This window comes from Heloderma suspectum, chromosome 4 (genome assembly GCF_057233095.1).
Source record: "Heloderma suspectum isolate Gila_16-S chromosome 4, 16-S_ref, whole genome shotgun sequence".
Lineage (NCBI taxonomy): Eukaryota > Metazoa > Chordata > Lepidosauria > Squamata > Helodermatidae > Heloderma > Heloderma suspectum.
This window is the reverse complement of record NC_139461.1, coordinates 14218062-14242434: the sequence shown is the minus strand read 5'-3', so window position 1 is coordinate 14242434 and position 24373 is coordinate 14218062. Positions and strand designations below refer to the sequence as shown.

Here is a 24373-nt window from a genome sequence, read left to right as displayed (position 1 = left end):
TCTTTAATAAAGGCTCCTTGGCTGCTACTCACAGCTGGGGACGTGCAAGGGTCCTCTTCCTAGCACAGCTGTGCTTTCATGTGTGATTGACTTACCTTTGAGGAAGTGTGCACAGCTCCAGTTCAGGACCATAGAGATTAAGGAGGGGGATTGACGCTTCCCCGCTCCTGTTTTCATGCTGACCCCCCCCATTTTCCCCATGCTGAACATTTTCTCTTTTTACTCCCCCCCCCGGGGGGGGATTTGGGCATGAAGAGGGAGTGGGGAGCTTCAATCCCACCCTCTTGAAACACCATGGTCCCAAACTAGGGCCATGCATGCTTACACTGAATTCAGTCAATGGCAGATATATGTGCAGCTGTGCAAACTCAGCTCACAAGGAGATAAAGCCTCAGTGGCATTCCTGCCTGGGTTCCACCTTTTCCTCAGCTTCACCTCTGAAGCTGAGAAACGAACCCCCCAGGAAACACCCACTTTCACCTGGATCAGTTGTTCCCATTGAGACATCAGCTTCATCCCTTTTACTCTCTCTGGGTTCCAGAGAAACTCAATATGCTCAATTGGTTCTCTCAACCCACTACAAGAGAAGTAACATGGAAATAGATTTAATAATGGTAGCATAAGAATTCAATGAACACAGGAGAGTCTCTATATTTTTTAACAAAAGAAAAGATTTACTTGTAACATGAAGGGTTCTATGTTATTATTATTCATTAATGCATGGTCCTAACTTCCCCACCTACTCTACCCCTTCCAAAATCCTATACACAGACCCATTTACTAACTAGATGTAACTTCGTCAATCCCCATGGCCCTGTCTGACTAACGAACTTCAGCTCATCCTTTATATTACCTCAGAATTCTAGCATGCACTCAGCCAGCCCACCACTTTCATTCACTCACTGACACATTATGAACCCTACCTAACCTGGGTCACATTTAACAATGTGAACCACCCAGAGAGCTTTGGCTATGGGGCAGCATAGAAATATAACAAACAAATGAATGTATGAACTGGAGGCGAAGGGGTGGAGGGCACTGTGAGTGGTCATTTTTTTTGTCACTCTTGCCTAGGGATGTCAGAGAATTTTGCCACGAATCTCGGGGAGGCCGAATGCCAGCGCATTCGGCCCCCCGAAATTGGTGGTGAAATGGTCTCCCCCCCCCCCCAGGACGAGACTTACCTTGGGCGAATCCTCCTGGTGGCAGCGGCTCCAGCAGCAGTGCGGCAGTGGTGTGGCGGCGGCTGCGGCAGCCAGTTTTCCGACTAGCTGCCGCCGCCACCATTTCCAGTAAAACAACAACAACAACAACAAAACGTGACAGACTACGTAAAGATTTACGTAGCCTATCATGGCTAGATTTTTAAAAAATACCGCGATAGGCTACGTAAATGTTTACATAGCCTATCACAGCTGAGTAAAAAAACAAAAAATAAAACCGCGTGTACGTAAATGGTGGTGCCCATGGGCACCGCCATTTGCGTTCCTTATTTTAGCACGTCTAGTCTACGTAAACATTTACGTAGACTACAGAGAAAATAAGGGGAACGCAAATAACATAGCATCTACACACATTGTAGCGTCTACACACATCACACACATTGTGACTGAACTTTGTGCAACATCTTATTTGCAAGGAAGATCCCCTCCCCCCTTCCTGGATTTCAGGAAAAACCCTTGACACGGTTCTCAAATGCAAGCTAAGCCAGGTGGGCAGCAGGGATTGATCGGGCCCAGAAAGGGCAAGATTTTCAAATGATGGACATCCCTAACCACAAGCCATCATGCCAGGTTCACACAACATGACAAAGCCAGTCTGAAAAGAATCCACCATGAACAACCCACCAACAAGCCATGGGTTCTCAGCATGGCTTTTGTGTGGTTAACAGCCTACGCTTAAGCCAGTATGCTGGTTTCGGACGACACTACAAGCCACTCCCAAACAAACAATGGTGACAAAGGGTTGTCATGTCATACAAACCAGGTGATTGTTCACTTGGACTTTCAAAAGGCTTTTGATAAAGTCCCAGCTCCACTATCAAAATGATCAAAGGACTGGAACGCTTTCCCATGAGGGAAATTTACATGGTCTGTGACTGTGTAGATTAGAAAAAGCAAGACGCGATACAGGTGTACACAAGTATGCACGGCATGGAGAAAGTGGATAGGGAGACATTTTTCTCCCTCTCCCATAATGCTCGAAACTGGGGGCATCTGATGAAGCGGAATGGTGAAAGATGCAGTGATGCCCACTGGCTCTGACAGCTTCAAAAGAAGATTAGACAAATGGATGGAAAATAAGGCTATCAGTAGCTACTAGTCATCATGGCTGTCTATTACCTCCAGTGCCACAAACCTGATGCCTCTGTGTGTCAGTAGCTGGGGAACATGAGTGGGGGAGCTCTGTTGCTCTCATGTCCTTCTTGTGGGCTTCCAACAGCTTGGCCACGGTGGGAGCAGAATGCCGTAGATGGAGTTTTTCTCTGATCCAGGACCGCTCTGTCTTATGTTTTTTTTTTAGTTAGAGCTGTGGCCTCTTGACATTCTCCACCCTAAATGTGGGCTGACAATTTGGGGAGACAATTTCACCGAATTTCTCCAGGGGGAGAAGAAATTCTCAACAGTTTCTCACAAGTGGGGGTGTAGCACACCTTCTTGCTTGCTTGCTTGCTTCTTTCATACGGGGTGTGGGGGCTTTTTAATGCTCCCACAGCATCAACTGTGTTGGCAGGCTGACCCCCCCTTTTGCATCCACTACAACGCAGGTGTGAGATGGATGCTGTGCTGTTAGGGATGTACAAAAGTCACTTACCTGTAACGAAGTTTGATTCGTGGTGGGGGGGAGGTGCTCCATACCTCCCCCTAAAATTCTGGCTGGGGGGGAGGCACTCTGTCCCTCCCCAAAAAAAATTCTGGCCTGGGGGGAGGTGCTCCATCCCTCCACCCCTGAATCCTGGCCGGCCGTAGCCGCCGCCGTTTGCGTCCCTGCAGTCAGCCATGATAGGCTATGTAAATGTTTATGTAGCCTATCACAGCTGAGTAAAACAAAAACAAAAAACCCCACACGTACGCAAAAGGCGGCACCCATGGGCACCGCCATTTGCATTCCTTATTTTGGCACATCTAGTCTATGTAAAATATTTACATAGACTATGGCGAAAATAAGGGGAATGAAAATAGCGTAGACGCTATGCTATTTGCGTTCCCCTTATTTTTGCCATAGTCTACTTAAATGTTTACGTAGACTAGACGTGCCAAAATAAGGAACGCAAATGGCGGCGCCCATGGGCACCGCCATTTGCATACGCGCAGTTTTTTGTTTTCTTTTTACTCAGCCGTGATAGGCTACGTAAACATTTACATAGCCTATCACAGTATTTTTTAAAAATCTAGCCATGATAGGCTACGTAAAGATTTACGTAGCCTATCATTTTTTTTTTGTCTTTTTTTTTTTACTGGAAATGGCAGCGGCTGCAGCCGGTCAGAAGACCGGCCAACGCAGCCGCCGCTGCCACACTGCTGCTGAACCGCCGCTGCAGCCACCGCTGGCAGGAGGATTAGCCCAAGGTAAGTCCCGTCCCGGGGGGGCGGGGGGGCAGACCGTTTTGCCACCAATTTCAGGGGGGCCGAATGTGCTCGCATTCAGACTCCCCGAGATTCGTGGCAAAATTCTCTGACATCCCTACCTGTGCTCTAGCTCCAGGGAAGAGGTGAAGCTACTGCCGAGCCACATTCTGTCCTCCAATTTCCTTTAAGTTTTCATTCACCATGAAAGAGGCTTCCACTGTTCTGCCTCATTCTCAGGGTGTTTTATAATTTTTTTTGTGGTGTTTTTGAGCTTACCAAATCACTGCTACCCTTTCAGGCTGCCTGTGCTTCCTGATCTGAAAAGGCTCCATGGGAGGAATTACCTCACGATAGCGTTCCCTGGGTTTTAATTGAAGTGTGGAAAGCCGAGAAGACTGCTTCAAACAAACAATCTCAAAAGCAAACAACCATAACCATAAGCCATTCCAGGATTGATTAAAACTTATCATATGCTGCTGAATGCCTGGGAGAAGAGAAAGGTCTTAACTTGGTGCCAAAAAAGTAACAATGTCATACATACCCCTCAGCACCTCATAAGCGAGGTAAGCACCAGAAGCTCAAACCCAGCTTGTGATAATTTCTCGGAAATTTCTTCATCATTGAATTTCTTTTCAAAAGCAATTCCTTTTCTATTAGGGGTGGACGAAAGTCACTTACCTTTCCTAGAAGCTTGTTTGCAGTGGGGGGGAGGCGCTTTGCTGCTCCCCCCGCGAAGTCCAGGCCGGGGGGGGGAGGCTTCCCACCTCGCCTGGCCGAAATTCAGGCCGGGGGGGAGGCTTCCCACCTCACCCGGCCGCGAACTCAGAAGTTGTTTTTTTTAAAAAAAAACGCACCCGTGATAGGCTACGTGACGATTAACGTAGCCTATCACGGCTAGATCTGCAAAGTCAGCCGTCATAGCGTTGCCCTTAGTTTCGCCGTAGTCTACGTAATCTTTACATAGACTACAGCAACCAAATAAGGAACGTGGATGGCGGCTCCCTATGGGGGCCGCCATTAGCCGTACGCGCTTTTTTTTTTTTTTAAGTCACCCGTGATAGGCTACGTGACGATTTACGTAGCCTATCACGGCTGACTTTGCAAATCTAGCCATGATAGGCTACGTTAATCATCATGTAGCCCATCACGGGGGCGTTTTTTTTTTTTTAGTTTTATTGGAATGGCGGCGGCGGCGGCCGGTCGAAAGATCGGCTGCCGCCCCCGCCCCTGACGAAGACCCGACGAACCGCCGCCGGGACCCGCCGCCGGGAGGGACATTCGGGAAAGGTAAGTCCCGTCCCGGGGGGGGGGTGCAGGGGGTGGGGGGGTGCAGAGAATTTCTCCCCGAAACTTGTTCGGGGGGCCGAACACGTTGGCACTTGGCCCCCCGAAGTTTCGGGGAGAAATTCTCCGCCAACCCTACATGCTGGTCAGCAGAAAAATAGCCCTCTTCTTTCTAGGAAGTGTTAGTCAGATCTCAACTAAGCTTGGTGAGATATTCTATTTCTCTTCCAGTCTTGAGAGGTGCAACACTTCCTTAGCAAGTCTCCCCAACACCTGCCATTCCAGCATGGGATATTATGCCACTATTGTCTTCCAGTCACTGTTTATTTATGGGTATGAGAAAATTTCAGCCTGAAGTTTCCTTGATTTCTCATAATTTCCCCCCAGGGCTCTTTGTTCACCAGAAGCTAACCTCTTTTCCAAAACCACGCCATCTCTTGACTATGCACCATTTATTTTGCAGCTTCATATGCCAGGCATGTTCTTCTGATAACAACGCTTTTGTCTTTTTCTCCCTGTTTTAGAAAGTGCAGGTACCCAGTGCTGCGGCTTGCCACTGCCTGGAAAGCTTATCTTAGGGGCCCACCAGGGTAGCACTGCTGGGAGAGCCCACTGGAGGACACCATGCTCAAGGCACTCTTATATCAAAGCGCCCCAACAAAGCAAACTGCTCTTCTTCATGCACACATTATGTCTGCCCCCTCTCCTTGAACTGAGCTGTGCAGGTCACTGTCTCAAAGCCTTGATGGATCTATATTGCAGCCTCACTTTCTGTACCAGCAGCCCTACATGGTGGTGGGAACCGTGGGACCTGGGTTCATGCACTAGTGGGATGGGTGAGAGGGAAACTTCAATAACTTGATAATAATCAACTTCAAAATATCAGGGGACTTCAATTTCCCCGATATTTGTTGGGAGACAAATTCTGCAAAACATGGCCCCTCCAGGAAATTCCTGACTTGTGTGGCGGATAACTTCCTCCTACAGAAAGTAGAGGAAGGAACTAGAGGATCGGCTATCCTTGACTTGATCCTAACCAACAGAGATGACTTAGTGGATAAAGTAGCAGTTACAGGAACTCTGGGGGAAAGCGACCATGTTGTACTTGAGTTCTTGGTTCTAAGGGAAGCAAAAGCCGAGTGTACTCAAACGCGTACCCTGGATTTTAGGAAAGCTGATTTTAATAAACTCAGAACAATGATCAGTAAGGTCCCATGGCAAACAATGCTAGCGAGAAAAGGAGTCCAAGATGGGTGGGAACTTTTAAAAAAGGAAATTCTCAAGGCACAATCACAAACAATTCCAACAAGAAGAAAAGGTGGAAGACAACAGAAGAAGCCAATGTGGCTTCACAAAAAGCTTAGGGATGACCTGAAAACAAAAAAGGACACATATAGGAAGTGGAAAGAAGGCCAAGTAACAAAGGAAGAGTACAGGCAGGTAGCACAGAATTGCAGGGATGGCGTCAGGAAGGCTAAAGCGGAGAATGAGGTGAGGTTAGCGAGGGATGCTAAAAACAACAAAAAGGCTTTCTTCAGCTACGTGCATAGTAAAAGGCAGAGGAAAGAAATGGTTGTTCAGCTATTAAATAAGGATGGCAAAATGATAACAGATGACAAAGAAAAGGCAGAGATGCTCAATTCCTACTTTGGCTCAGTCTTCTCGCAAAAGAGGGTCTATGACCCCCCTGGCAAAGGCGAAGTACAGGCTGAAGGGGCAGGATTGCAGCTTGAGATCGACAGGCATATGGTCAAGGAACACCTCATTACTTTGAATGAGTTCAAATCTCCAGGGCCAGATGAACTGCATCCTAGAGTAATAAAGGAACTGGCAGAAGAACTCTCAGAACCGCTGTCTATTCTCTTTGAGAAATCATGGAGGACCGGGGAAGTGCCAGATGACTGGAGGAGGGCTAACGTTGTCCCTATCTTCAAAAAGGGTAAAAAGGAGGAACCTGGGAACTACAGACCAGTCAGTCTGACATCAATCCCTGGGAAAATTCTGGAGCAGATCATAAAGCAATCCATCTGGAAGCACCTTGACAACAATGCCGTGATTACTCGAAGCCAACATGGATTTGTCAAAAACAAGTCCTGCCAGACAAATCTGATCTCATTTTTTGATCAAGTCACCTCCCTTGTAGACCATGGGAATGCGGTAGACATCATATACCTCGACTTCAGCAAAGCTTTCGACAAAGTGCCCCATGATATCCTGATGAGCAAACTTGCTCGAAGTGGGCTAGATGAAACAATGATCATGTGGATCCACAGTTGGCTACAGAATCGGACTCAAAGAGTGCTTATCAATGGGACCTTCTCAAGCTGGGGAGAGGTAACGAGTGGGGTACCGCAGGGCTCAGTCCTGGGCCCAGTGCTCTTCAACATTTTTATTAAGGACTTGGAGGAGGAGGTGCAGGGAATGCTGATCAAATTTGCAGATGACACAAAATTGGGAGGGATAGCTAATACTTTGGAAGACAGAAACAAAATTCAAAGTGATCTGGATAGACTGGAGTGCTGGGCAGAAAACAACAGAATGGCATTTAATAGGGACAAATGCCAAGTTCTGCACCTAGGAAAAAGAAACCAAATGCACAGTTACAAGATGGGGGATACGTGGCTCAACCACACTACAAGCGAGAAGGATCTTGGAATTGTCGTCGATCACAAGCTGAATATGAGCCAACAATGTGATGTGGCTGCAAAAAAGGCAAATGCTATTTTGGGCTGCATTAATAGAAGCATCGCTTCCAAATCCCGGGAAGTACTAGTTCCCCTCTACTCAGCACTGGTTAGGCCTCATCTGGAGTACTGTGTCCAGTTCTGGGCACCACACTTTAAGAAGGATGCAGACAAGCTGGAGAGGGTTCAAAGGAGGGCAACAAAGATGATCAGGGGACTGGAAACAAAGCCCTATGAAGAGAGACTGAAAGAAATGGGCATGTTTAGCCTTGAGAAGAGAAGACTGAGGGGAGATATGATAGCACTCTTCAAGTACTTGAAAGGTTGTCACAGAGAAGAAGGCCAGGATCTCTTCTTGATCATCCCAGAGTGCAGGACACGGAATAATGGGCTCAAGTTACAGGAAGCCAGATTCCGGCTGAACATCAGGAAAAACTTCCTGAGTGTCAGAGCAATACGGCAATGGAACCAATTACCTGGGGAGGTGGTGGGCTCTCCCACACTGGAGGCCTTTAAGGCGAGGCTGGACAGCCATTTGTCAGGGATGCTCTGACTTGGATTCCTGCATTGAGCAGGGGGTTGGACTCGATGGCCTTGTAGGCCCCTTCCAACCCTACTATTCTATGATTCTATGATTCTATGAAAATGCTGGTCCCAACAAACCAAACAGTGCCTCCAGCCCACGAGGACTGGACTACACTCTGCCTTGAAAGAGTGTAGGGAGACAGCCTAGTAAGCACCTTATTGTGCTCTAAAAGAACAAGAAGTAGGATGTAATTTATTTAAGAGGAGGGAGAATTGGGGAAGGAAGCAAAAGGCATATTCAAATGAATAAACACTTTAAAATTATGCCTCTAAGCAATACAATAATGGGGGGGGGGTTTGGAGTCAAGAAAAGTATGTGATCCACAAGTATGGATCTTTCATCACAAGTCATTGGCTCTGCAATCCAGAATTCGGTGGTAGATGTAGGCCTCAACCACTGACTCTTAGTTGGTGGTGGAGCTTTGGGAGTTTTTCAGCAGCCACCCCTGCTCCAGACTATGAATGTAACGTGTCTTGTTGATCAGAATTCATTGTATTTCATAACTGTGCTATTCATAAAGAACTGTGGATGCCAACTGTAAGCGATTACTAATAGATGTGATTAGTTCTGTTTGTGGTGTGAGATAACTGTGAGTATTAGAAAGTATCCTTGGAAATGAGGCCAAAAAATGAGGCCAAAAAAGAAAGAAAGAAGAAGAAGCTTGCCAGAAGTGGGTTGGTTAATTCTTGGAAGTAAGAAGTTTGTTATCCATTGGTCAGATAAACCTTCACCAGGGTGTTTCTAAAGGCAGTAGTAAACCTGGCAGCATTAAGGGCCATCCTGAAGTCATGAGCTGTGAGCCCCAAAAGTCAAGATTCACAGATGTGTATTTCAGACAAAACAACTAAAGCCCTATTAGGGTTAGTGGTAAAACCAGAAGCAGTGGTATGACCAGTTCTGAGAATTACGATGAGGTCATCAACAAAAGGCTTATAAGAAGCAAAGATTTGAGCCGATTGCCCAGAGAGATCCTGGGAGAATGACAAGCCTGCCGAACACGATTGCCTAAGCTCTGCCAACCATGCTTGATGGATAGGTAACTGTTAGATCTTAATGATGCTGGTTGTGAGGAGTAAAACTTTAATTTTACTAAGAATATGCAAGTCATGATTTCTACTAAGCTTCTAATAATCCTAATTGCATTGCATATAGTAATGTGTTTTGCTTGTTCTATCATTTCAAAGATTTGTTATTCTCTAATACTGTTTGGCTTGAAGGGTGTTTCAGGGACCACAACCCGTAAAAATTGACACTTGAAGCCCAGAACAGATACATACATCTGTTGCTAAGTGGGCTCTGTCCTTATTGCTGCTGTTATCTCTCTTGGTCAGGTGAGTCACAGACGACACACCTGTTCAAAGAAGAGAAACCAGCCAGTTGGATGGATCAGGCATCGTCTCCCATCACACCCCTGTTTACCAGATACAACAACTAGTTCTGCTGTAGCCTTCTCTGTGTTGCATTTACAGTAGTGTTTGTCTGCATCAGTTCAGAGGAAAATATTAAGCAATTTCCTCTTTCCCAGCCCCCTATGAATGTTGGCTAGGGATGTCATAGGAATCTCAGAACTCAGAACTTACATATTTGGTGATGTCCATCTGTAGTCTGTATGCCAAGGCATGGAATCTGTATGCCCAAAAGGGAGGTCTGCAGATGTTCCTCAGGCAAAAGACAAAGTAAGCCCAAGCCCCTTACCTTTAGGGAGTGAGTCAGCATGGGACATTGAGAAAAGCATGCCATTAGTCCTTGAAGGTGAGATACAAGGGAAGATGGGTGCATTTCCCCCATCAGATGCTCCTTTTGGATTCAAGGAGTCTGGAGAAAAAATACAGTGTCTACATGCTCCTGTCCTTTGGGGATTGTGGTTGTTGAGAACCTTCTGGGTAGACAAGGGAGGGATTCTGTTACAGCCACTCTTCATCAACTTTAAATCCAGGGCGGTGTACAGTATTTCTGATTGAAGAAGTATACTCCGTATTTTGCCCTAAACCAATAACATGAACATAGAGCAGAGATGAACTCAAATTATCTAGATCCAATTAATTTAGCAAGAGAAAAAATGTCCCCTAAAAATATAGCCAACTTGCAAATGCTGTAGTCTTTATCCCAAGAAATGCCACAGTGTTGTGATGGCCACGGCTGTGGCTTGTGGCATGAGAAGGAGCGGAGGGGATCAAAGCAAATAGACGCAAATAGTCATGAATCTTGCATATAAGTCTATGTGTCCCTAGGCTTATATGCAATATTAACGGCTCTATTTTGCATATAAGTCTATTTGCCTTTTTTTTAAAAAAAGAAAAGACATGGAGATCGGCAGGGACAGGGAGGAGGCGAACGGCTCTGGCTGGCAGGAAGCAGCCAAGTGCCGTTCCACCTCCAGTCCTCCTGGAGCGGAGGTAAGCGGTCCCGATTCTCTGTGGATTCCTGAGGCCAGATTCCCAAGAATCTGGCCTCATCTGAATCTGCAGTGGATGTCTCTGACACTCCTAGAAAGAAGGAACCTCAGGAATGGCATTTTGTAACTGTGCTAGTTTTAACTGTGTTTTATATGTTTTATACAGATTTTGCTGTTCTGTGACTGTAATAAATGAATTCAAAGTTCAAAAATGCTTCCCATATTCTTCTGAAATTTTGTAGATGTCTTAGCTAGGGCCACATCTCTGATCTATGTCATTTTCAAGTCAATTGCCCACAAAAACATAGGGAGATAACCACATCCTTCTTTATGGATCCCCCAAACTTTAATTGCTGACATTGCACAAAACTCTCTGCACCTACTCTTCTGAAACATTGGAATTTTGATCCCCCCAGAAACTGTCCCTGCAAATCTCATTCAATTCAGCGAAGAAATGAAAATTTTATCAGCAGTTCCTTTAAAACAATAATGATTAAAGATTAAAGGCACCTAGCTCAAAAGCTCCTACTACTAGGGATGTACGAAAGTCACCTTTTCGCAGGGGTGATTTGCGGTGGGGGGGAGGAGCTCTGCACCTCCCCCAGAAATCCCAACCAGCCAGCTCTGCTCCACAGCAACTCCATTGCCGCCATTTGCGTTCATGTTTTTGGCCGTGATAGGCTATGTAATGCACTGGCATTCGGCTTCACTGAGATCTGTGGAGGTATTCTCTGACATCCCTACCTACTACTATTTTCTATGGTAATATGCCAGCAAATTTCATCCACGTCTAACAATCAGGAAAAAAAATGGTATAGCCTTTTCTTGATTACCAGTGATAGTTAGGGGTGTATGAACCCCACTCACATGGGTCTGCTGTGGGATCCGCGGGAGGGGGAGGTGATCTGTTCCTTCCCCTGGAATCCTCCCCTCCATAAATCTTTACGTAGCTTATCACGGCAAAGAGCACGGACACAAATGGCATCCGCTACTCCGGACGCCATTTGCGTCTGCAGACCAGCACTGGGTGGCAGTGGACAGACTTGGACCCTGCTGGCGGCAGGTAGGATCCGGCCGGCGTGAACTTCGCGGGGTGGCACAGGTGAGTGGTCCATTCTCCACCATCCCTAGTGATAGTCAATGTGAGACACACATATTTGGATTTCTGAATTAATTTTCAGATGTAGACCGAAGTTATATCAGGCAGCCTCTGAATTGGTGTGAGCTGAACTGTTTTCTGAATTGCTGAATTGTGTTCATATATAATCTTATGGTTTGGGAATTCACCTGATATATACAGGCATACATTGCATGCTGGAGCGCTGGTCAGTACTTCTGGAATGACAATAAAACCACACACATACTTTACTTTGGGAAAGTCAATTATTAATTACTCCTTAAATTATAAGAGTTGTAGCTCTCAAAGGAATTAATCCAGTTCCAATATTCTGAAATTATGCTTTCTTAACAGGAGACTACTGGAGCAGAATCCATAACCTAGCAGAACTGCAGCTTGGTAACAGAATAGAACTGATGGAATCCATTGCCTTTGACTGCATTGTGTGACAGAGCAAACACATCTGGAGAATGGAAAAGAGCTGACTGATATTGATCCAGTATGCAGTTATTGGGATATACCACAACCTGTGCTGCTTCAAATGGGTCTGAGAAAGTAATTTTGGAGACACACTGACTTTGTTGTTCCACAGAAATCTTCTTCTTCTTGAGGAGGAATCCATGAGACAGGCGCAAAAAATAATTTAAATGTAAGCATATAGAACAAAGCCTTTATGTGAAATTTCACACAGCTCCACCAATCTATGTTGGAAAACCTGAAGCAACAATAACACACCTTTGATCTTCACTAACTATATCAGGAATGGCTCTTAGCTAAGAGTACTAGATTCATGGGAAATACTAAGGGGAGCAGAAGAAGAGCCATACCAGAAGCAGAAACAAGAGCCCACAAAGCACACTTTAAATATGAGGACCAATTTCAATCTGACATCTCAGTTCCAAAGATCATTCGATGTTAGCCTGGAAAATAATACACACAATTATCCTGAATACAACGACATCCATAACCTCTGGCCAGATTCTTATTTTTCACTACATCGACATGTAGTACTTTCTGTCAATTTCTTAATGGTTGTTATCTGCACTTTGGGGCTTTTGGCAAATGGAAATGTCATCTGTCTTCTTGGCTTCTCCATTAAGAGGAACTCTTTCACCACCTATATCCTGAATTTGGCTGTTGCTGACTTTGGAGTCCTTATAGTCCTATTTGCAAGGATGTTAAACTATAAATTTATACATTATACTGCCCATGATATCCTTCATGAGCTCTTTGTTTTCACCTATGGCACTGGTCAGCTTCTTCTGACAGCCATCAGCATAGACAGGTGTGTATCTGTCCTCTTCCCCATTTGGCATCGGTGCCGTCGCCCGCCACACTTGTCCATCGCTCTCTGTGCCCTCATATGGGTCCTCTCTTTCCTCCTCTGTGGAATTGGAATTGGAATGATTGTCTGTACTGAGCATAGGAAGAGACATGAGATCCTAAAGTACCACATTATTATACTTTCCCTTTTTTGCCTCCCACTCATGACTGCCTCCAGTCTGACCCTGTTCATCAAAATCTGCTGTAGATCCCAACAACAAAGGCGGGAGAAGCTCTTAACAGCCATCTTGCTCACACTCCTCTTCTTCCTGCTCTTGGCTTTTCCACAGATTGCCATTTACCTTATTATTTCATCTTCTTCTATGCAGTTTCCCTTCTTTATAAATAATCTCATGTTAGGTATTGGGTTCTTATGTGCCTCCCTAAACAGCAGCGTTAACCCACTGATTTATTTCCTTGTGGGGAGGAACAAGAGGGCTCAGGCTAGGGAGAGCATGAAGGTCGTATTCCAGAGGGTCTTCAAGGAGGAGGAAGAGAGTAGGGAGCAACTGGAACTCAGGGTTCAAAGCCATTTATAATTAGGGATGTCCCAGAAGTCTGGGAAGGGGGTGGAATCAGCAGACATCCTCTCACTCAGCCCCTGAGATGCCAGTCCACACACACACCAAGTTGGGCAAGCGTGGAGATCCCTGCTTACCCTTGAGCCATCATCTTCCAGGAAACCACAGGGAAGCATTTTACGTCAATGGCCATTTTGCACAAAATGACAGCTGTAAATAACACCATTTATGCAAAATTAAAGGTGTAATTGGTCTATTTGGGTGGGTGCTATTTGCGTTCCCCTTTCTTTTCTTCATCTTAGTCTACATAAATATTAACGTAGACCAGGATGGCAAAAAATAAGGAATGCAAATGGCGGCGGCCATAGCTGCCGACATTTGCTTACGCGTTTGTTTTTTTTAACCTGGACGTGATAGGCTACATAAGTCTTTACGTAGCTTATCACATCTATGATAAAAAAAACCCACAGACTGCAAATGGTGGCGGCAGCAGCTGGTTGGAAAGCCACCTGCCGCCACCACCGCCGAAGCCACTGCTGGAGCCGCCGCCGTCCGGAACATCATGTCAGGGTGGACACTGAGCCCATAGAATCCCAGAGTAGTTCTGATTCTGAGGAAGAGCAGTCGCTCCTGGAAGAGGAGCGTGCTCCGCTTTCCCAGGGCCTACAGCTGGCGGAGATTCCTCCCACCAGCATTCCTAGACTTGAAAGCAGTCCAGGGAGTGACAGAGCAGAGATAGCAGACTTAGTGGATGCGTGGCGCAGACTCAGAGAGCGGCGCCAAATGGAGGGCATGGAAAGGAGGCGTAGTGCCCGGTTGGCGCTCAAAGAACGGTTGCGCCCAGAGGAGCCAAGGGAAAAAGGGAGGGAATCTCCCTAGTCCTTATATTCAGGGGTCTGCCAGTAATTGTCTTTCAAACGGGGACCAACTGTTCTAATTTAGGGCATAGGGATGCTGCTGCTCAGATCTAGTTGCTACCTGTAGAGCTGTTAAGTTGTAAAAGAAGAATAAAGCTTTGAAAAGAATCCCTTTGTCTGTGTCTGGACTTGGCTACTGGATTAGACTGAGAGCCCTCCAAGGAGCCCTTGACACATCAGCCCCAGGTAAGTCTCATCCTGGGGGGGATCTGTGGGGGGTGGGGGGTGGCAGGCCATTCTGCGATGGATTTTGGGGGCCCAAAAGCACTGGCATTCGGCCTCACCGAGATCCATCATGGAATTCTCTGACATATCTAGTTATAAGGCCTTCCCAAGAGTGGAAACCTCCATGCTTTCTAGATGTAGGTGTGATGATGCAGAATCCTTCAGATGTTTCAGTCTAACATACTTAACAAGCCTATTGAATGGCTGCAGGTTTACCACTGAATTTATGCAAAGTAAGGTGCATACTTCACTTCTCGAACAGAGGGATTATGGCCATGTTTAGGCATACTCTTGTATCCTGTGTATTCCCAGTAGAGCCTCTCAAAATTGCCCACCCTATTTGTGGGCAGAAATATTGACCATTTAGCTGAATTCTTCTCCAGAGGAAGGATACTTTTTCCAACAGTTTCTCATAGGTAGGGCTCACCATTGCCCAGGGGGGTAGGACGGCTTCTTATTTTTTCCTATGGGTTTTGGGGGGTTTGCCTTGGTTTTTACCTATGGGTTTATTGCTTATTTCTTCTTTGCACCAGCACTGCGAGTGGCAACAGCATCCGTGGTGTCATCAGCCGAGGCCCTATTTTGCATCTTCCACAATGCAGGTGTGAGAGGGGCAGCGTTGCGTTCAGCTCCATGGAGGAGGTGGAGCTAGTATTGCAGCACCATCTACCCCCAATTCCTTGAAAGTTTTCCTCCAGCCCTGACAAAGGCTTCCATTGTCCTGCTTCATTCTCAAATTTACTTTTGTGGTCTTTTTGACCTTACCTAAGCACTGTGAGGTGGTCAAGGCTGCTGTGCCTGTGGTTTGGATTTTTCCCCCTATTACACATAGGGATGTCAGAGGCATCTGGTTTGTGGGTAATGCTCAGCAAGTTTTCCCTGGCACGGCAGCCCCGGATTCTGGCTCACTCATCCGCTCTCTGGCCCAACTCAACCAGTGTGAGTAGGTCCAGCTTGAGGATCTCCGCCACCTCCAAACCCTTGTGCCTCCTTGCTGATGCATTGGGAAGGAGAAGGAGAGCACACAGGGGGTTGGTGGGTGGCAGTGGCAGGAGTCCCCTTGCAAGGAGAGAGTGACAAGTTGACAAGTGGTGAGGGCAGGGGTCCTGTGCCACCAACCAACACTTTGTCCTCAAGCATGAGGGGCTGGCAGGCGGTGACAGGGATTCCCGTCCCTGCAGCCTGTCAACCCCTCACCCTCTCCTGGGAAGGAGAGAAGGAAGGGTTGGTGGGTGACAACGGGGAATCACCATTTGCTCCAAATTAGTCAGAAATGGCCTATTTGCAGCTGCAATTTTGTGTAAATTGCAATTTCCATAATATTTATATCTGTGTTTCTTGCGCAAAATGGTGGCTCGCAAGGAAAAAAACTTGCAAGCACTTGTTGGGCACTTGCAGACCATCTGGTGGTTCAGCCCTCACACCCGCCTGGGTTGGGCAGCCAGCGGGAGTCTGCTAGCAGCCTGTAAGCAGGACGCAGGGGAGTTCGCCTATCCCAAATTATGCCTCTTCCCTTTGCTCTGCAGCCTCCCAGGCTGCCTGCGCTTTCTGAACAGAAGAATCATCATTGTCAGGAGCACCCTAGCTGCCTCTTACAGTCTACTCCAATAGCCAACTCAAGACACAGACCAAAGGATTCTTTTCAAGGCTTTAATCCTTTTTAGGGATGTCAGAGAATTCCGCCACGGATCTCGGGGAGGCCAAATGCCAGCGCATTCGGCCCCCCGAAATCGGTGGCGGAACAGTCTGCCCCCCCGCCCTCCCCCGGGACGGGACTTACCTTGGGCAGATCTTCCTGGCGGCGGCGGCTCCAGCGGTGGCTCCGGCGGCAGTAAGGCGGCAGCGGCTGTGGCGGCCGGTCTTCCGACAAGCTGCCGCCGCCGCCATTTCCAGTTAAAAAAAACAAACAAACACAAAAATGTGATAGGCTTAGGGATGGCGGAGAATTTCTCCCCGAAACTTCGGGGGGCCGAGCGCCAATGTGTTCGGCCCCCCGAACAAGTTTTGGGGAGGAATTCTCCGCACCCCCTGCCCCCCCCCCCGGGACGGGACTTACCTTTGCCAAATGTCCCTCCCGGCGGCGGGTCCGGCTGGCGGTTCGGGGGGTGTTCATCCTGGCCGGAGGTGGCAGCCAATCTTTCGACCGGCTGCCGCCGCCGCCATTGCAATAAAAGAAAAAAAAAACACCCCCGTGATAGGCTACGTGATGATTAACGTAGCCTATCACGGCTAGATCTGCAAAGTCAGCCGTGATAGGCTACGTCAATCGTCACGTAGCCTATCACGGGTGACTTAAAAAAAAAAAAAAGCACGTACGGATAATGGCGGCCCCCATACGGAGCCGCCATTCGCGTTCCTTATTTGGTTGCTGTAGTCTACGTAAAGATTTGCTTTTTTTTTAAAGTCACCTGTGATAGGCTACGTGACGATTGACGTAGCCTATCATGGCTGACTTTGCAGATCTAGCCGTGATAGGCTACGTTAATCGTCACGTAGCCTATCACGGGGGTGTTTTTTTTAAAAAAAAAAAAACTTTCCAGTTCGCAGCCGGGCAAGGCGGGAAGCCTCCTTCCCAGCCTGAATTTCAGCCGGGCGAGGCGGGAAGCCAACCCCCCGGCCTGAATTTCAGCCGGGGCGAGGCGGGAAGCCTCCCCAACCTGGCCTGGACTTCGCGGGGGGAGCAGCGAAGCGCCTCTCCCCCACCGCGAACAAGCTTCGAGGACAGGTAAGTCACTTTCGTCCACCCCTAGATAGGCTACGTAAAGATTTACATAGCCTATCATAGCTAGATTTTTAAAAAACACCGTAATAGGCTACATAAATGTTTACGTAGCCTATCACGGCTGACTTAAAAAAAACAAAAATGCGCATATGCTATTTGCATTCCCCTTATTTTCGCTGTCTTAGTCTACGTAAACGTTTACATAGACTAAGATGTGCCAAAATTTTTCAACAAGAAGCTCATGATCTGAGCCACAGTCAGCTCCAGGTCTTGTTTTTACTGACTGTATAGAGCTTCTCCATCTTTGGCTGCAAAGGACACAATCAATCTGATCATATATACAATTCATGAATGCAATTCAGGTATCTTTAAAAGAAACAAACAAGAGCAACTGGACATGATCGAATCTGGGAAAGTGGTACCTGGGGATGGGTGCTGATCTCTTGCCCCTGCCACTCTTTTGGTCTGATTAAAAAAATACACTTCCCCCTCATGAAAACACAGGGCAGAAGCTGCTATTAGCACAAGAGGAAACTTCCTTCCTGGGTCGAATAGTAGCTTCAGCAAGTTGAAGTGTGTGTGGGGGTCTTTTCTTTGGGACCATGGCATATGAGCAGAAGGGTTAGCCCACCTCCCCATGAGCAATGGTCCTGAGAGAAATAAGGGGAATGTCTGCTCCCCCCCCCCGACTGCACCAAATGGGCACTTCTAAGAAAAAGTCAATTTTCATGACATAGGGTATGCTCTATCTGCTTCTTTATCAGAATTCATCTACAGGAAATGCCTCACTAACTCATGGGCATGGCGATTGGCGAGCAAGATTTCTACATTGATAGATAAGAGCTTCCTGAAATTTATCTGCCATGAGCATTTGTCCAGCATGTGTATATGCTTGGGGCTCTGCATCTGCATTTCGGGCCCCCCGAAATCCATGGCGGAACGAAGCCCCCCCCGCCCCACCACCCCACGTAAGGCGTGAGAAACGTAGCACCTACCTGGTGATGTTCGTGCTGCCTTGCGAATGGCGGCTGCTTCACGATTTTTCGCCATGATAGGCTACATAAATACTTACGTAGCCTATCACGGCTAATGCAGGGACACCATTTGCGTCCCTGCGGAGGCTGTGATAGGCTACGTAAATATTTACGTAGCCTATCACGGTGAAAAAAGGGATGCATATGGCGTCGGCTATGGCCGCCGCCATTTGCATCCCTGCACAGCCCAGCAGCGGCCGGATGTTGCTGTGGGCGGCCCCGGCCAGCAGCTCCATGGAGTTGCCTCATAGCAGAGCCAGCTGGCAAGGATTTTGGGGGGAGGGACGGAGCGCCTCCCCCCCACCGTGGATGTCACTAAACGAAACAGGTAAGTCGTTTCATACATCCCTAGCAGAAGCTGCACAAATCCTTTTCTCTGCCTTCAGTACAGAAGATGAAGGGAAAACACTGCCCCTAACTCACATTTTCTAGAGGGGAACAAGAGGACCTGAGTGCACTGATAGGGGAGCTGGCACTGAGCTGCTAGGAGATGTCATTCTAGGCCAGGGTGCACAAACATTTCATCTCCATGGGTAGGGATGGCGGAGAATTTCTCCCCGAAACTTCAGGGGGCCGAGCGCCAACGTGTTCGGCCCCCCGAACAAGTTTCGGGGAGAAATCCTCTGAACTCCCCCTGCCCCCCCCGGGATGGGACTTACCTTCACCGAATGTCCCTCCCGGTGGCGGGTCCGGCCAGTGGTTCGGCGGGTGTTCAACGCTATTTGCGTTGCCCTTATTTTCGCCGTAGTCTACGTAAACATTTACGTAGACTACAGCGACTAAGTAAGGAACGCGAATGGCGGCTCCCTATGGGGGCCGCCATTAGCGTACGCGCTTTTTTTTTAAAAAAAAAAGTCACCCGTGATAGGCTACATGACGATTGATGTAGCCTATCATGGCTGACTTTGCAGATCTAGCTGTGATAGGCTACGTTAATCGTCACATAGCCTATCAGGGGGCGTTTTTTTTTCCCCAAAACTTTTGCGTTCGCGGCCGTGCGAGGCGGGAAGCCTCCTCCCCGGCCTGAATTTCGGCCGGGGCGAGGCGGGAAGCCTCCCCCCCCAGCCTGAACTTCGCGGGGGGAGCAGCGAAGCACCTCCCCCCCACCGCGAACATCCTTCGACGACAGGTAAGAGACTTTCGTCCACCCCTATCCACGGGACAGATGTGATGGTGGCACAGGAGTCAGGGGCTGCCTACACATATGCACACATGTGCATACTGTATACAGACAGATGTGCACACACCCACACCAGTGATCCTTATATAGATCACTCTTTCCTTGCAGCTAGAAGTGACAGGGAAAGAGTGATCACTTTCAGATTCTCTGGGGGAAAGACAAGGTCCAGAGGGATGGGATGAAAGAATGTACTGGTCCGTTAGCTCCAAGTAACCTGGTGGAAAACACTATTAAATGTAATCTTCATAGATTTGTCCATTCTCTGGAATAGACCGATGGAGTCTATGAAACTGAAGCTATCATGCAACTGAAGCTACCAATCTACATTACAGGGAGGGAGTGTGGCAGGGAGTTTGACTAGATACCCCTGTCTATTCCAGCGAACAGAGAAATCTGGGACTTAGGTCCACCTTTCTGCCACTGACAGCCATCCAGCTCCAAAGTGAAGAAGGGACTGACTGCAGCTTAGGTTTCAGCAGCACCATATGCTTATTGCCTAAATCACACATCTGTTAAGGGTGTGGGTCTCAGCCATAATTTTCCAGCATTTAGGAGCTTGAGTTAACATGGGAATCCTTTAACACAAAGGATTCAACCAAAAGGGCTTTTTTTCTTTCTTCCTTGAATTTCATTACTTTTTGAGAAGGGTATGCCTACAATAGCATTTATTTTATTTGTTTATCTGTTGCATTTATATCCCACCTTTTTCCCTCTTGCAAGGAACCCAAGGCGGCTTACATTCTCCTCCTCTCCATCTGACAACAACTACCCTGTGAAGTAGTTTGGGCTGAGAGCCTGTGACTGGCCCAAAGTCACCCAGGGACCTTCCGTGGCCAAGTGGGGACTAGAACCCAGATCTCCCAGCTCCCAGTCCAGCACTCTCGCCACTACACCACACTGGCACTCTGTTGATGCACTGGTGCAACAGTATAAGGCATGATGCTGCAGTTGTGCCGCCACTGCCTTTGCACCCGATTCCCCCTGGAACGAGCAAGCCAAACGCAAGCATTTGTAAGTCCCATTGATTTCAGTGGGAGAGCTAACTGTCGCAAAGTATATGACTGTACCATGTTCTGTTGATAAAAATTCAAAGTACTTTATATGAGTGTTATATTATAATGTCTGTGTGCTACCTGTTCCGTATACAGCGGTCACTGCCATAAGCTAGGTTTAAGTGAAGAAACGAGTTTTGGAACTGGGGCAAACAAGCTGGGGTTGGTTAATCATTAGAAGCAAGAAGCTTCTTGATTAAGAAGAAAGGGGCCTTCACAGGGATGCCTGTCCAGTTAGCTGTAGCCTGGCTGTGTTAGGAAGACGCCTTCCGTGGGTTAGATGCCAGAGCTCTGTGCAGGAGCAATGACTAGGTCTGAAGCGCCTGTCTTGAGTCACCTGCACAGATCATAGAATCATAGAATAGTAGGGTTGGAAGGGGCCTACAAGGCCATCGAGTTCAACCCCCTGCTCAGTGCAGTAATCCAAGCCAGAGAGCATCCCTGACAGATGGCTGTCTAGCCTCGTCTTGAACACCTCCAGTGTGGGAGAGCCCACCACCTCCCTAGGTAATTGGTTCTAGTGTCATATTGCTCTAACAGTCAAGACGTTTTTCCTGATGTTCAGCCGGAATCTGGCTTCCTGTAACTTGAGCCCATTATTCCGTGTCCTGCGCTCTGGGATGATCAAAAAGAGATCCTGGCCTTCTTCTCTATGACAATCTTTCAAGTACTTGAAGAGTGCTTTCATATCTCCCCTCAGTCTTCTCTTCTTCTTTTTTTTATTTATTTATTTCATTTCTATACTGCCCAATAGCCGAAGCTCTCTGGGCGGTTCACAAAAATTAAAACCAAACAACACACAATAAAACAATTTAAAATATATAGAACATTAAAACCACAATATAACAATACAACCACAATAAAACCTAGCAGCAGTACAGGAGTTTAAAATACAGATTTAAAACAGCAAAGATAAAAATTTAGAAAGCTAAAATGCCTGGGAAAATAAAAAGGTCTTCACCTGGTGCCGAAAGGAGTACAATGTAGGCACCAGGCGAACCTCACTAGGGAGCTCATTCCAGAGCAGGGGTGCCACAACAGAAAAAGCCCTCCTCCTAGTAGCCACCCGCCTCACTTCCTTTGGCAGGGGCTCACGGAGAAGGGCCGCTGATGATGATCTTAAGGTCCGGGCAGGCACATATGGGAGGAGGTGATCCTTCAGGTAACCTGGCCCCAAGCCGTTAAGGGCTTTGAATGTTAACACCAGCACTTTGAATCGGGCCCGGAAATGGACTGGCAGCCAGTGCAGCTGCAAAAGTACTGGCGTAATATGAGCTCGCAGGCCAGTCCCTGTTAACAATCTTGCTGCCCTATTTTGGACCAGCTGAAGTTTCCGGACCGTTTTCAAAGGCAGCCCCATGTATAACCCATTGCAGTAATCCAGACGAGAAGTTATCAGAGCATGGATAACTGTACTTAGGCTATCTCTGTCCAGATAAGGGCGTAGTTGGTATACCAGCCTAAGCTGATAAAAAGTGCTCCGTGCCACTGAGTTCACCTGTGCCTGAAGTGACAGTTCTGGATCCAAGAGCACCCCCAAACTACGAACCTGATCCTTTAGGGGGAGTGCAACCCCCTCCAGAACAGGTTGAATATCACCTAGCCGGGCAGATGAACCACCCACTAACAGTACCTCCATCTTGTCTGGATTGAGTTTCAGTTTATTAGCCCTCATCCAGTCCATTACCGTGCCCAGGCACTGGTTCAGAACAGCCACTGCCTCACCTGGGTTTGATAAGAAAGCGAGGTAGATCTGGGTGTCATCCGCATATTGATGGCACCTCAGCCCACACCTCTGGATAACCTCCCCCAGCAGTTTCATGTAGATGTTAAACAGCATGGGGGATAAAATAGAGCCCTGTGGAACCCCATGGCACAATTGCCATGGCACAGAGCAATAATCTCCCAGCACCACCTTCTGGAATCGGCCATCCAAGTAGGAGCAGAACCACTGTAGTGCAGTGCCTCCAACTCCCAACCCAGACAACCTATCCAGAAGGATACCATGGTCGATGGTATCGAAAGCCGCTGAGAGGTCCAGGAGAATCAACAGGGTCGCACTCCCCCTGTCCCTCTCCCGGCAGAGGTCATCCCACAGGGCGACCAAGGCAGTTTCCGTTCCAAAACCAGGCCTGAAGCCCGATTGAAATGGATCTAGATAATCCGTTTCATTCAAGAGTGCCTGGAGCTGTCCTACAACCACCCGCTCAAGCACCTTGCCCAGGAAGGGAATGTTGGCCACTGGCCTATAATTGTTAACATCCTCTGGGTCCAGGTTAGGCTTTTTCAGGAGTGGTCTAATTACTGCCTCTTTTAAAGCAGCAGGCACCACTTCCTCTCTCAAGGAGGAATTTACAACCTCCTGGACCCAGCCGGACAACCCCTCCTTGTTTGATTTAATAAGCCATGAAGGGCAAGGGTCAAGCACACAAGTGGTCGATCGGACTTGGCCAAGCACCTTGTCCGCATCCTCAGGCCTCAGTAACTGAAACTCATCCAATAAAACTGGACCAGACGGTGCTCTGAACGCCTCTACCAATGGAACTGCATTAATGATGGTGTCCAATTCATGACGAATCTGAGCGACTTTATCCTCAAAGTGCCGCGCAAACTCATCACAGTGTGCTACCGAGGGTTCCACCGTCTCTCTCCCTGGCCCAGAATGTAACAGGCCGTGAACCACTCGGAAAGCTCCGCTGGATGACACTGAGAAGATGCAATGCTGGTGGAAAAGAACTGCCTCTTTGCCACCCTCATCGCCACAGAGTAGGCTCGATAGTGGGCTCTTACCTGTGTTTGGTCAGACTCAGCACGGGTTTTCCTCCACCTGCGTTCTAGCCATCTCCCCTCTTGCTTCATTGCCCTCAGCACAGGTGTATACCAAAGAGCTGGCCGGGCTCTGCTCAGAGGGAGAGGGCGCTTGGGTGTGATCATGTCAACCGCACGAGTCATCTCTGCATTCCACAGAGCGACCTGGGCTTCGACAGGAGCACCAGCCATACCAGTAGGAAAATCCCCCAGAGCCCTCTGGAATCCATCGGAATCCATTAATCTCCGGGGGCGGACCATTTTAATAGGTCCCCCACCATTGCAGAGGGGAAAGGCTGCCAGAAGTCTAAACCTCAGCAGGAAGTGATCTGACCATGACAAAGGGACAGATGTTAATTCCTCCACTTTCAGATCACCATCCACCTGCCCAGTCGAGAAAACCAGATCAAGCATGTGTCCTTTTATATGCATTGGGCCGATGACATGTTGGGACAGCCCCATGGTTGTCATGGCAGCCATGAAGTCCTGAGCCGCCCCGGATACAGCGGCCTCGGCATGGAAGTTGAGATCACCTGGGACCATCATCCTGGGGGTCCTCAACACCAAGTCCGAGACCACCTCCGTCAGCTCAGGCAGGGAGTCTGATGGGCAGCGGGGTGGGCGGTACACCAACAGAATCCCTAATCTGTCCCGGGTACCCAACACAAGGTACAAACACTCAAGATCTGCACTCGAATGAGCAGGAAGCCTGGAGAGGGAGATTGAATTCCTATAGACCACGGCAACCCCCCCTCCCAGACCCTCAAGTCGGTGTTGGTGCTGCACCGAGTACCCAGGAGGGCACAGCTGGGAGAGACTGACCCCTCCCAGTTCCCCCACCCAGGTCTCAGTAATACATGCCATGTCAGCCCCCTCATCCACAATCAAATCATGGATAAGGGAGGTCTTATTTTGGGCTGACCTGGCATTCAGCAGCAGCACCACCAGACCCGAGG

The 24373-nt window shown here is 48.0% G+C and overlaps 1 protein-coding gene across 1 annotated transcript; it reads left to right on the top strand.

Annotated features, from left to right (window-relative positions):
* The first annotated feature begins 12303 nt into the window (after nt 1-12303).
* Nucleotides 12304-13497, top strand: LOC146346560 (proto-oncogene Mas-like). Its single transcript, XM_084847958.1, has one exon. It carries the CDS (start codon nt 12502-12504, stop codon nt 13495-13497), a length of 996 nt encoding a protein of 331 aa, XP_084704084.1. The 5' UTR covers nt 12304-12501.
* Nucleotides 13498-24373: the final 10876 nt, after the last annotated feature.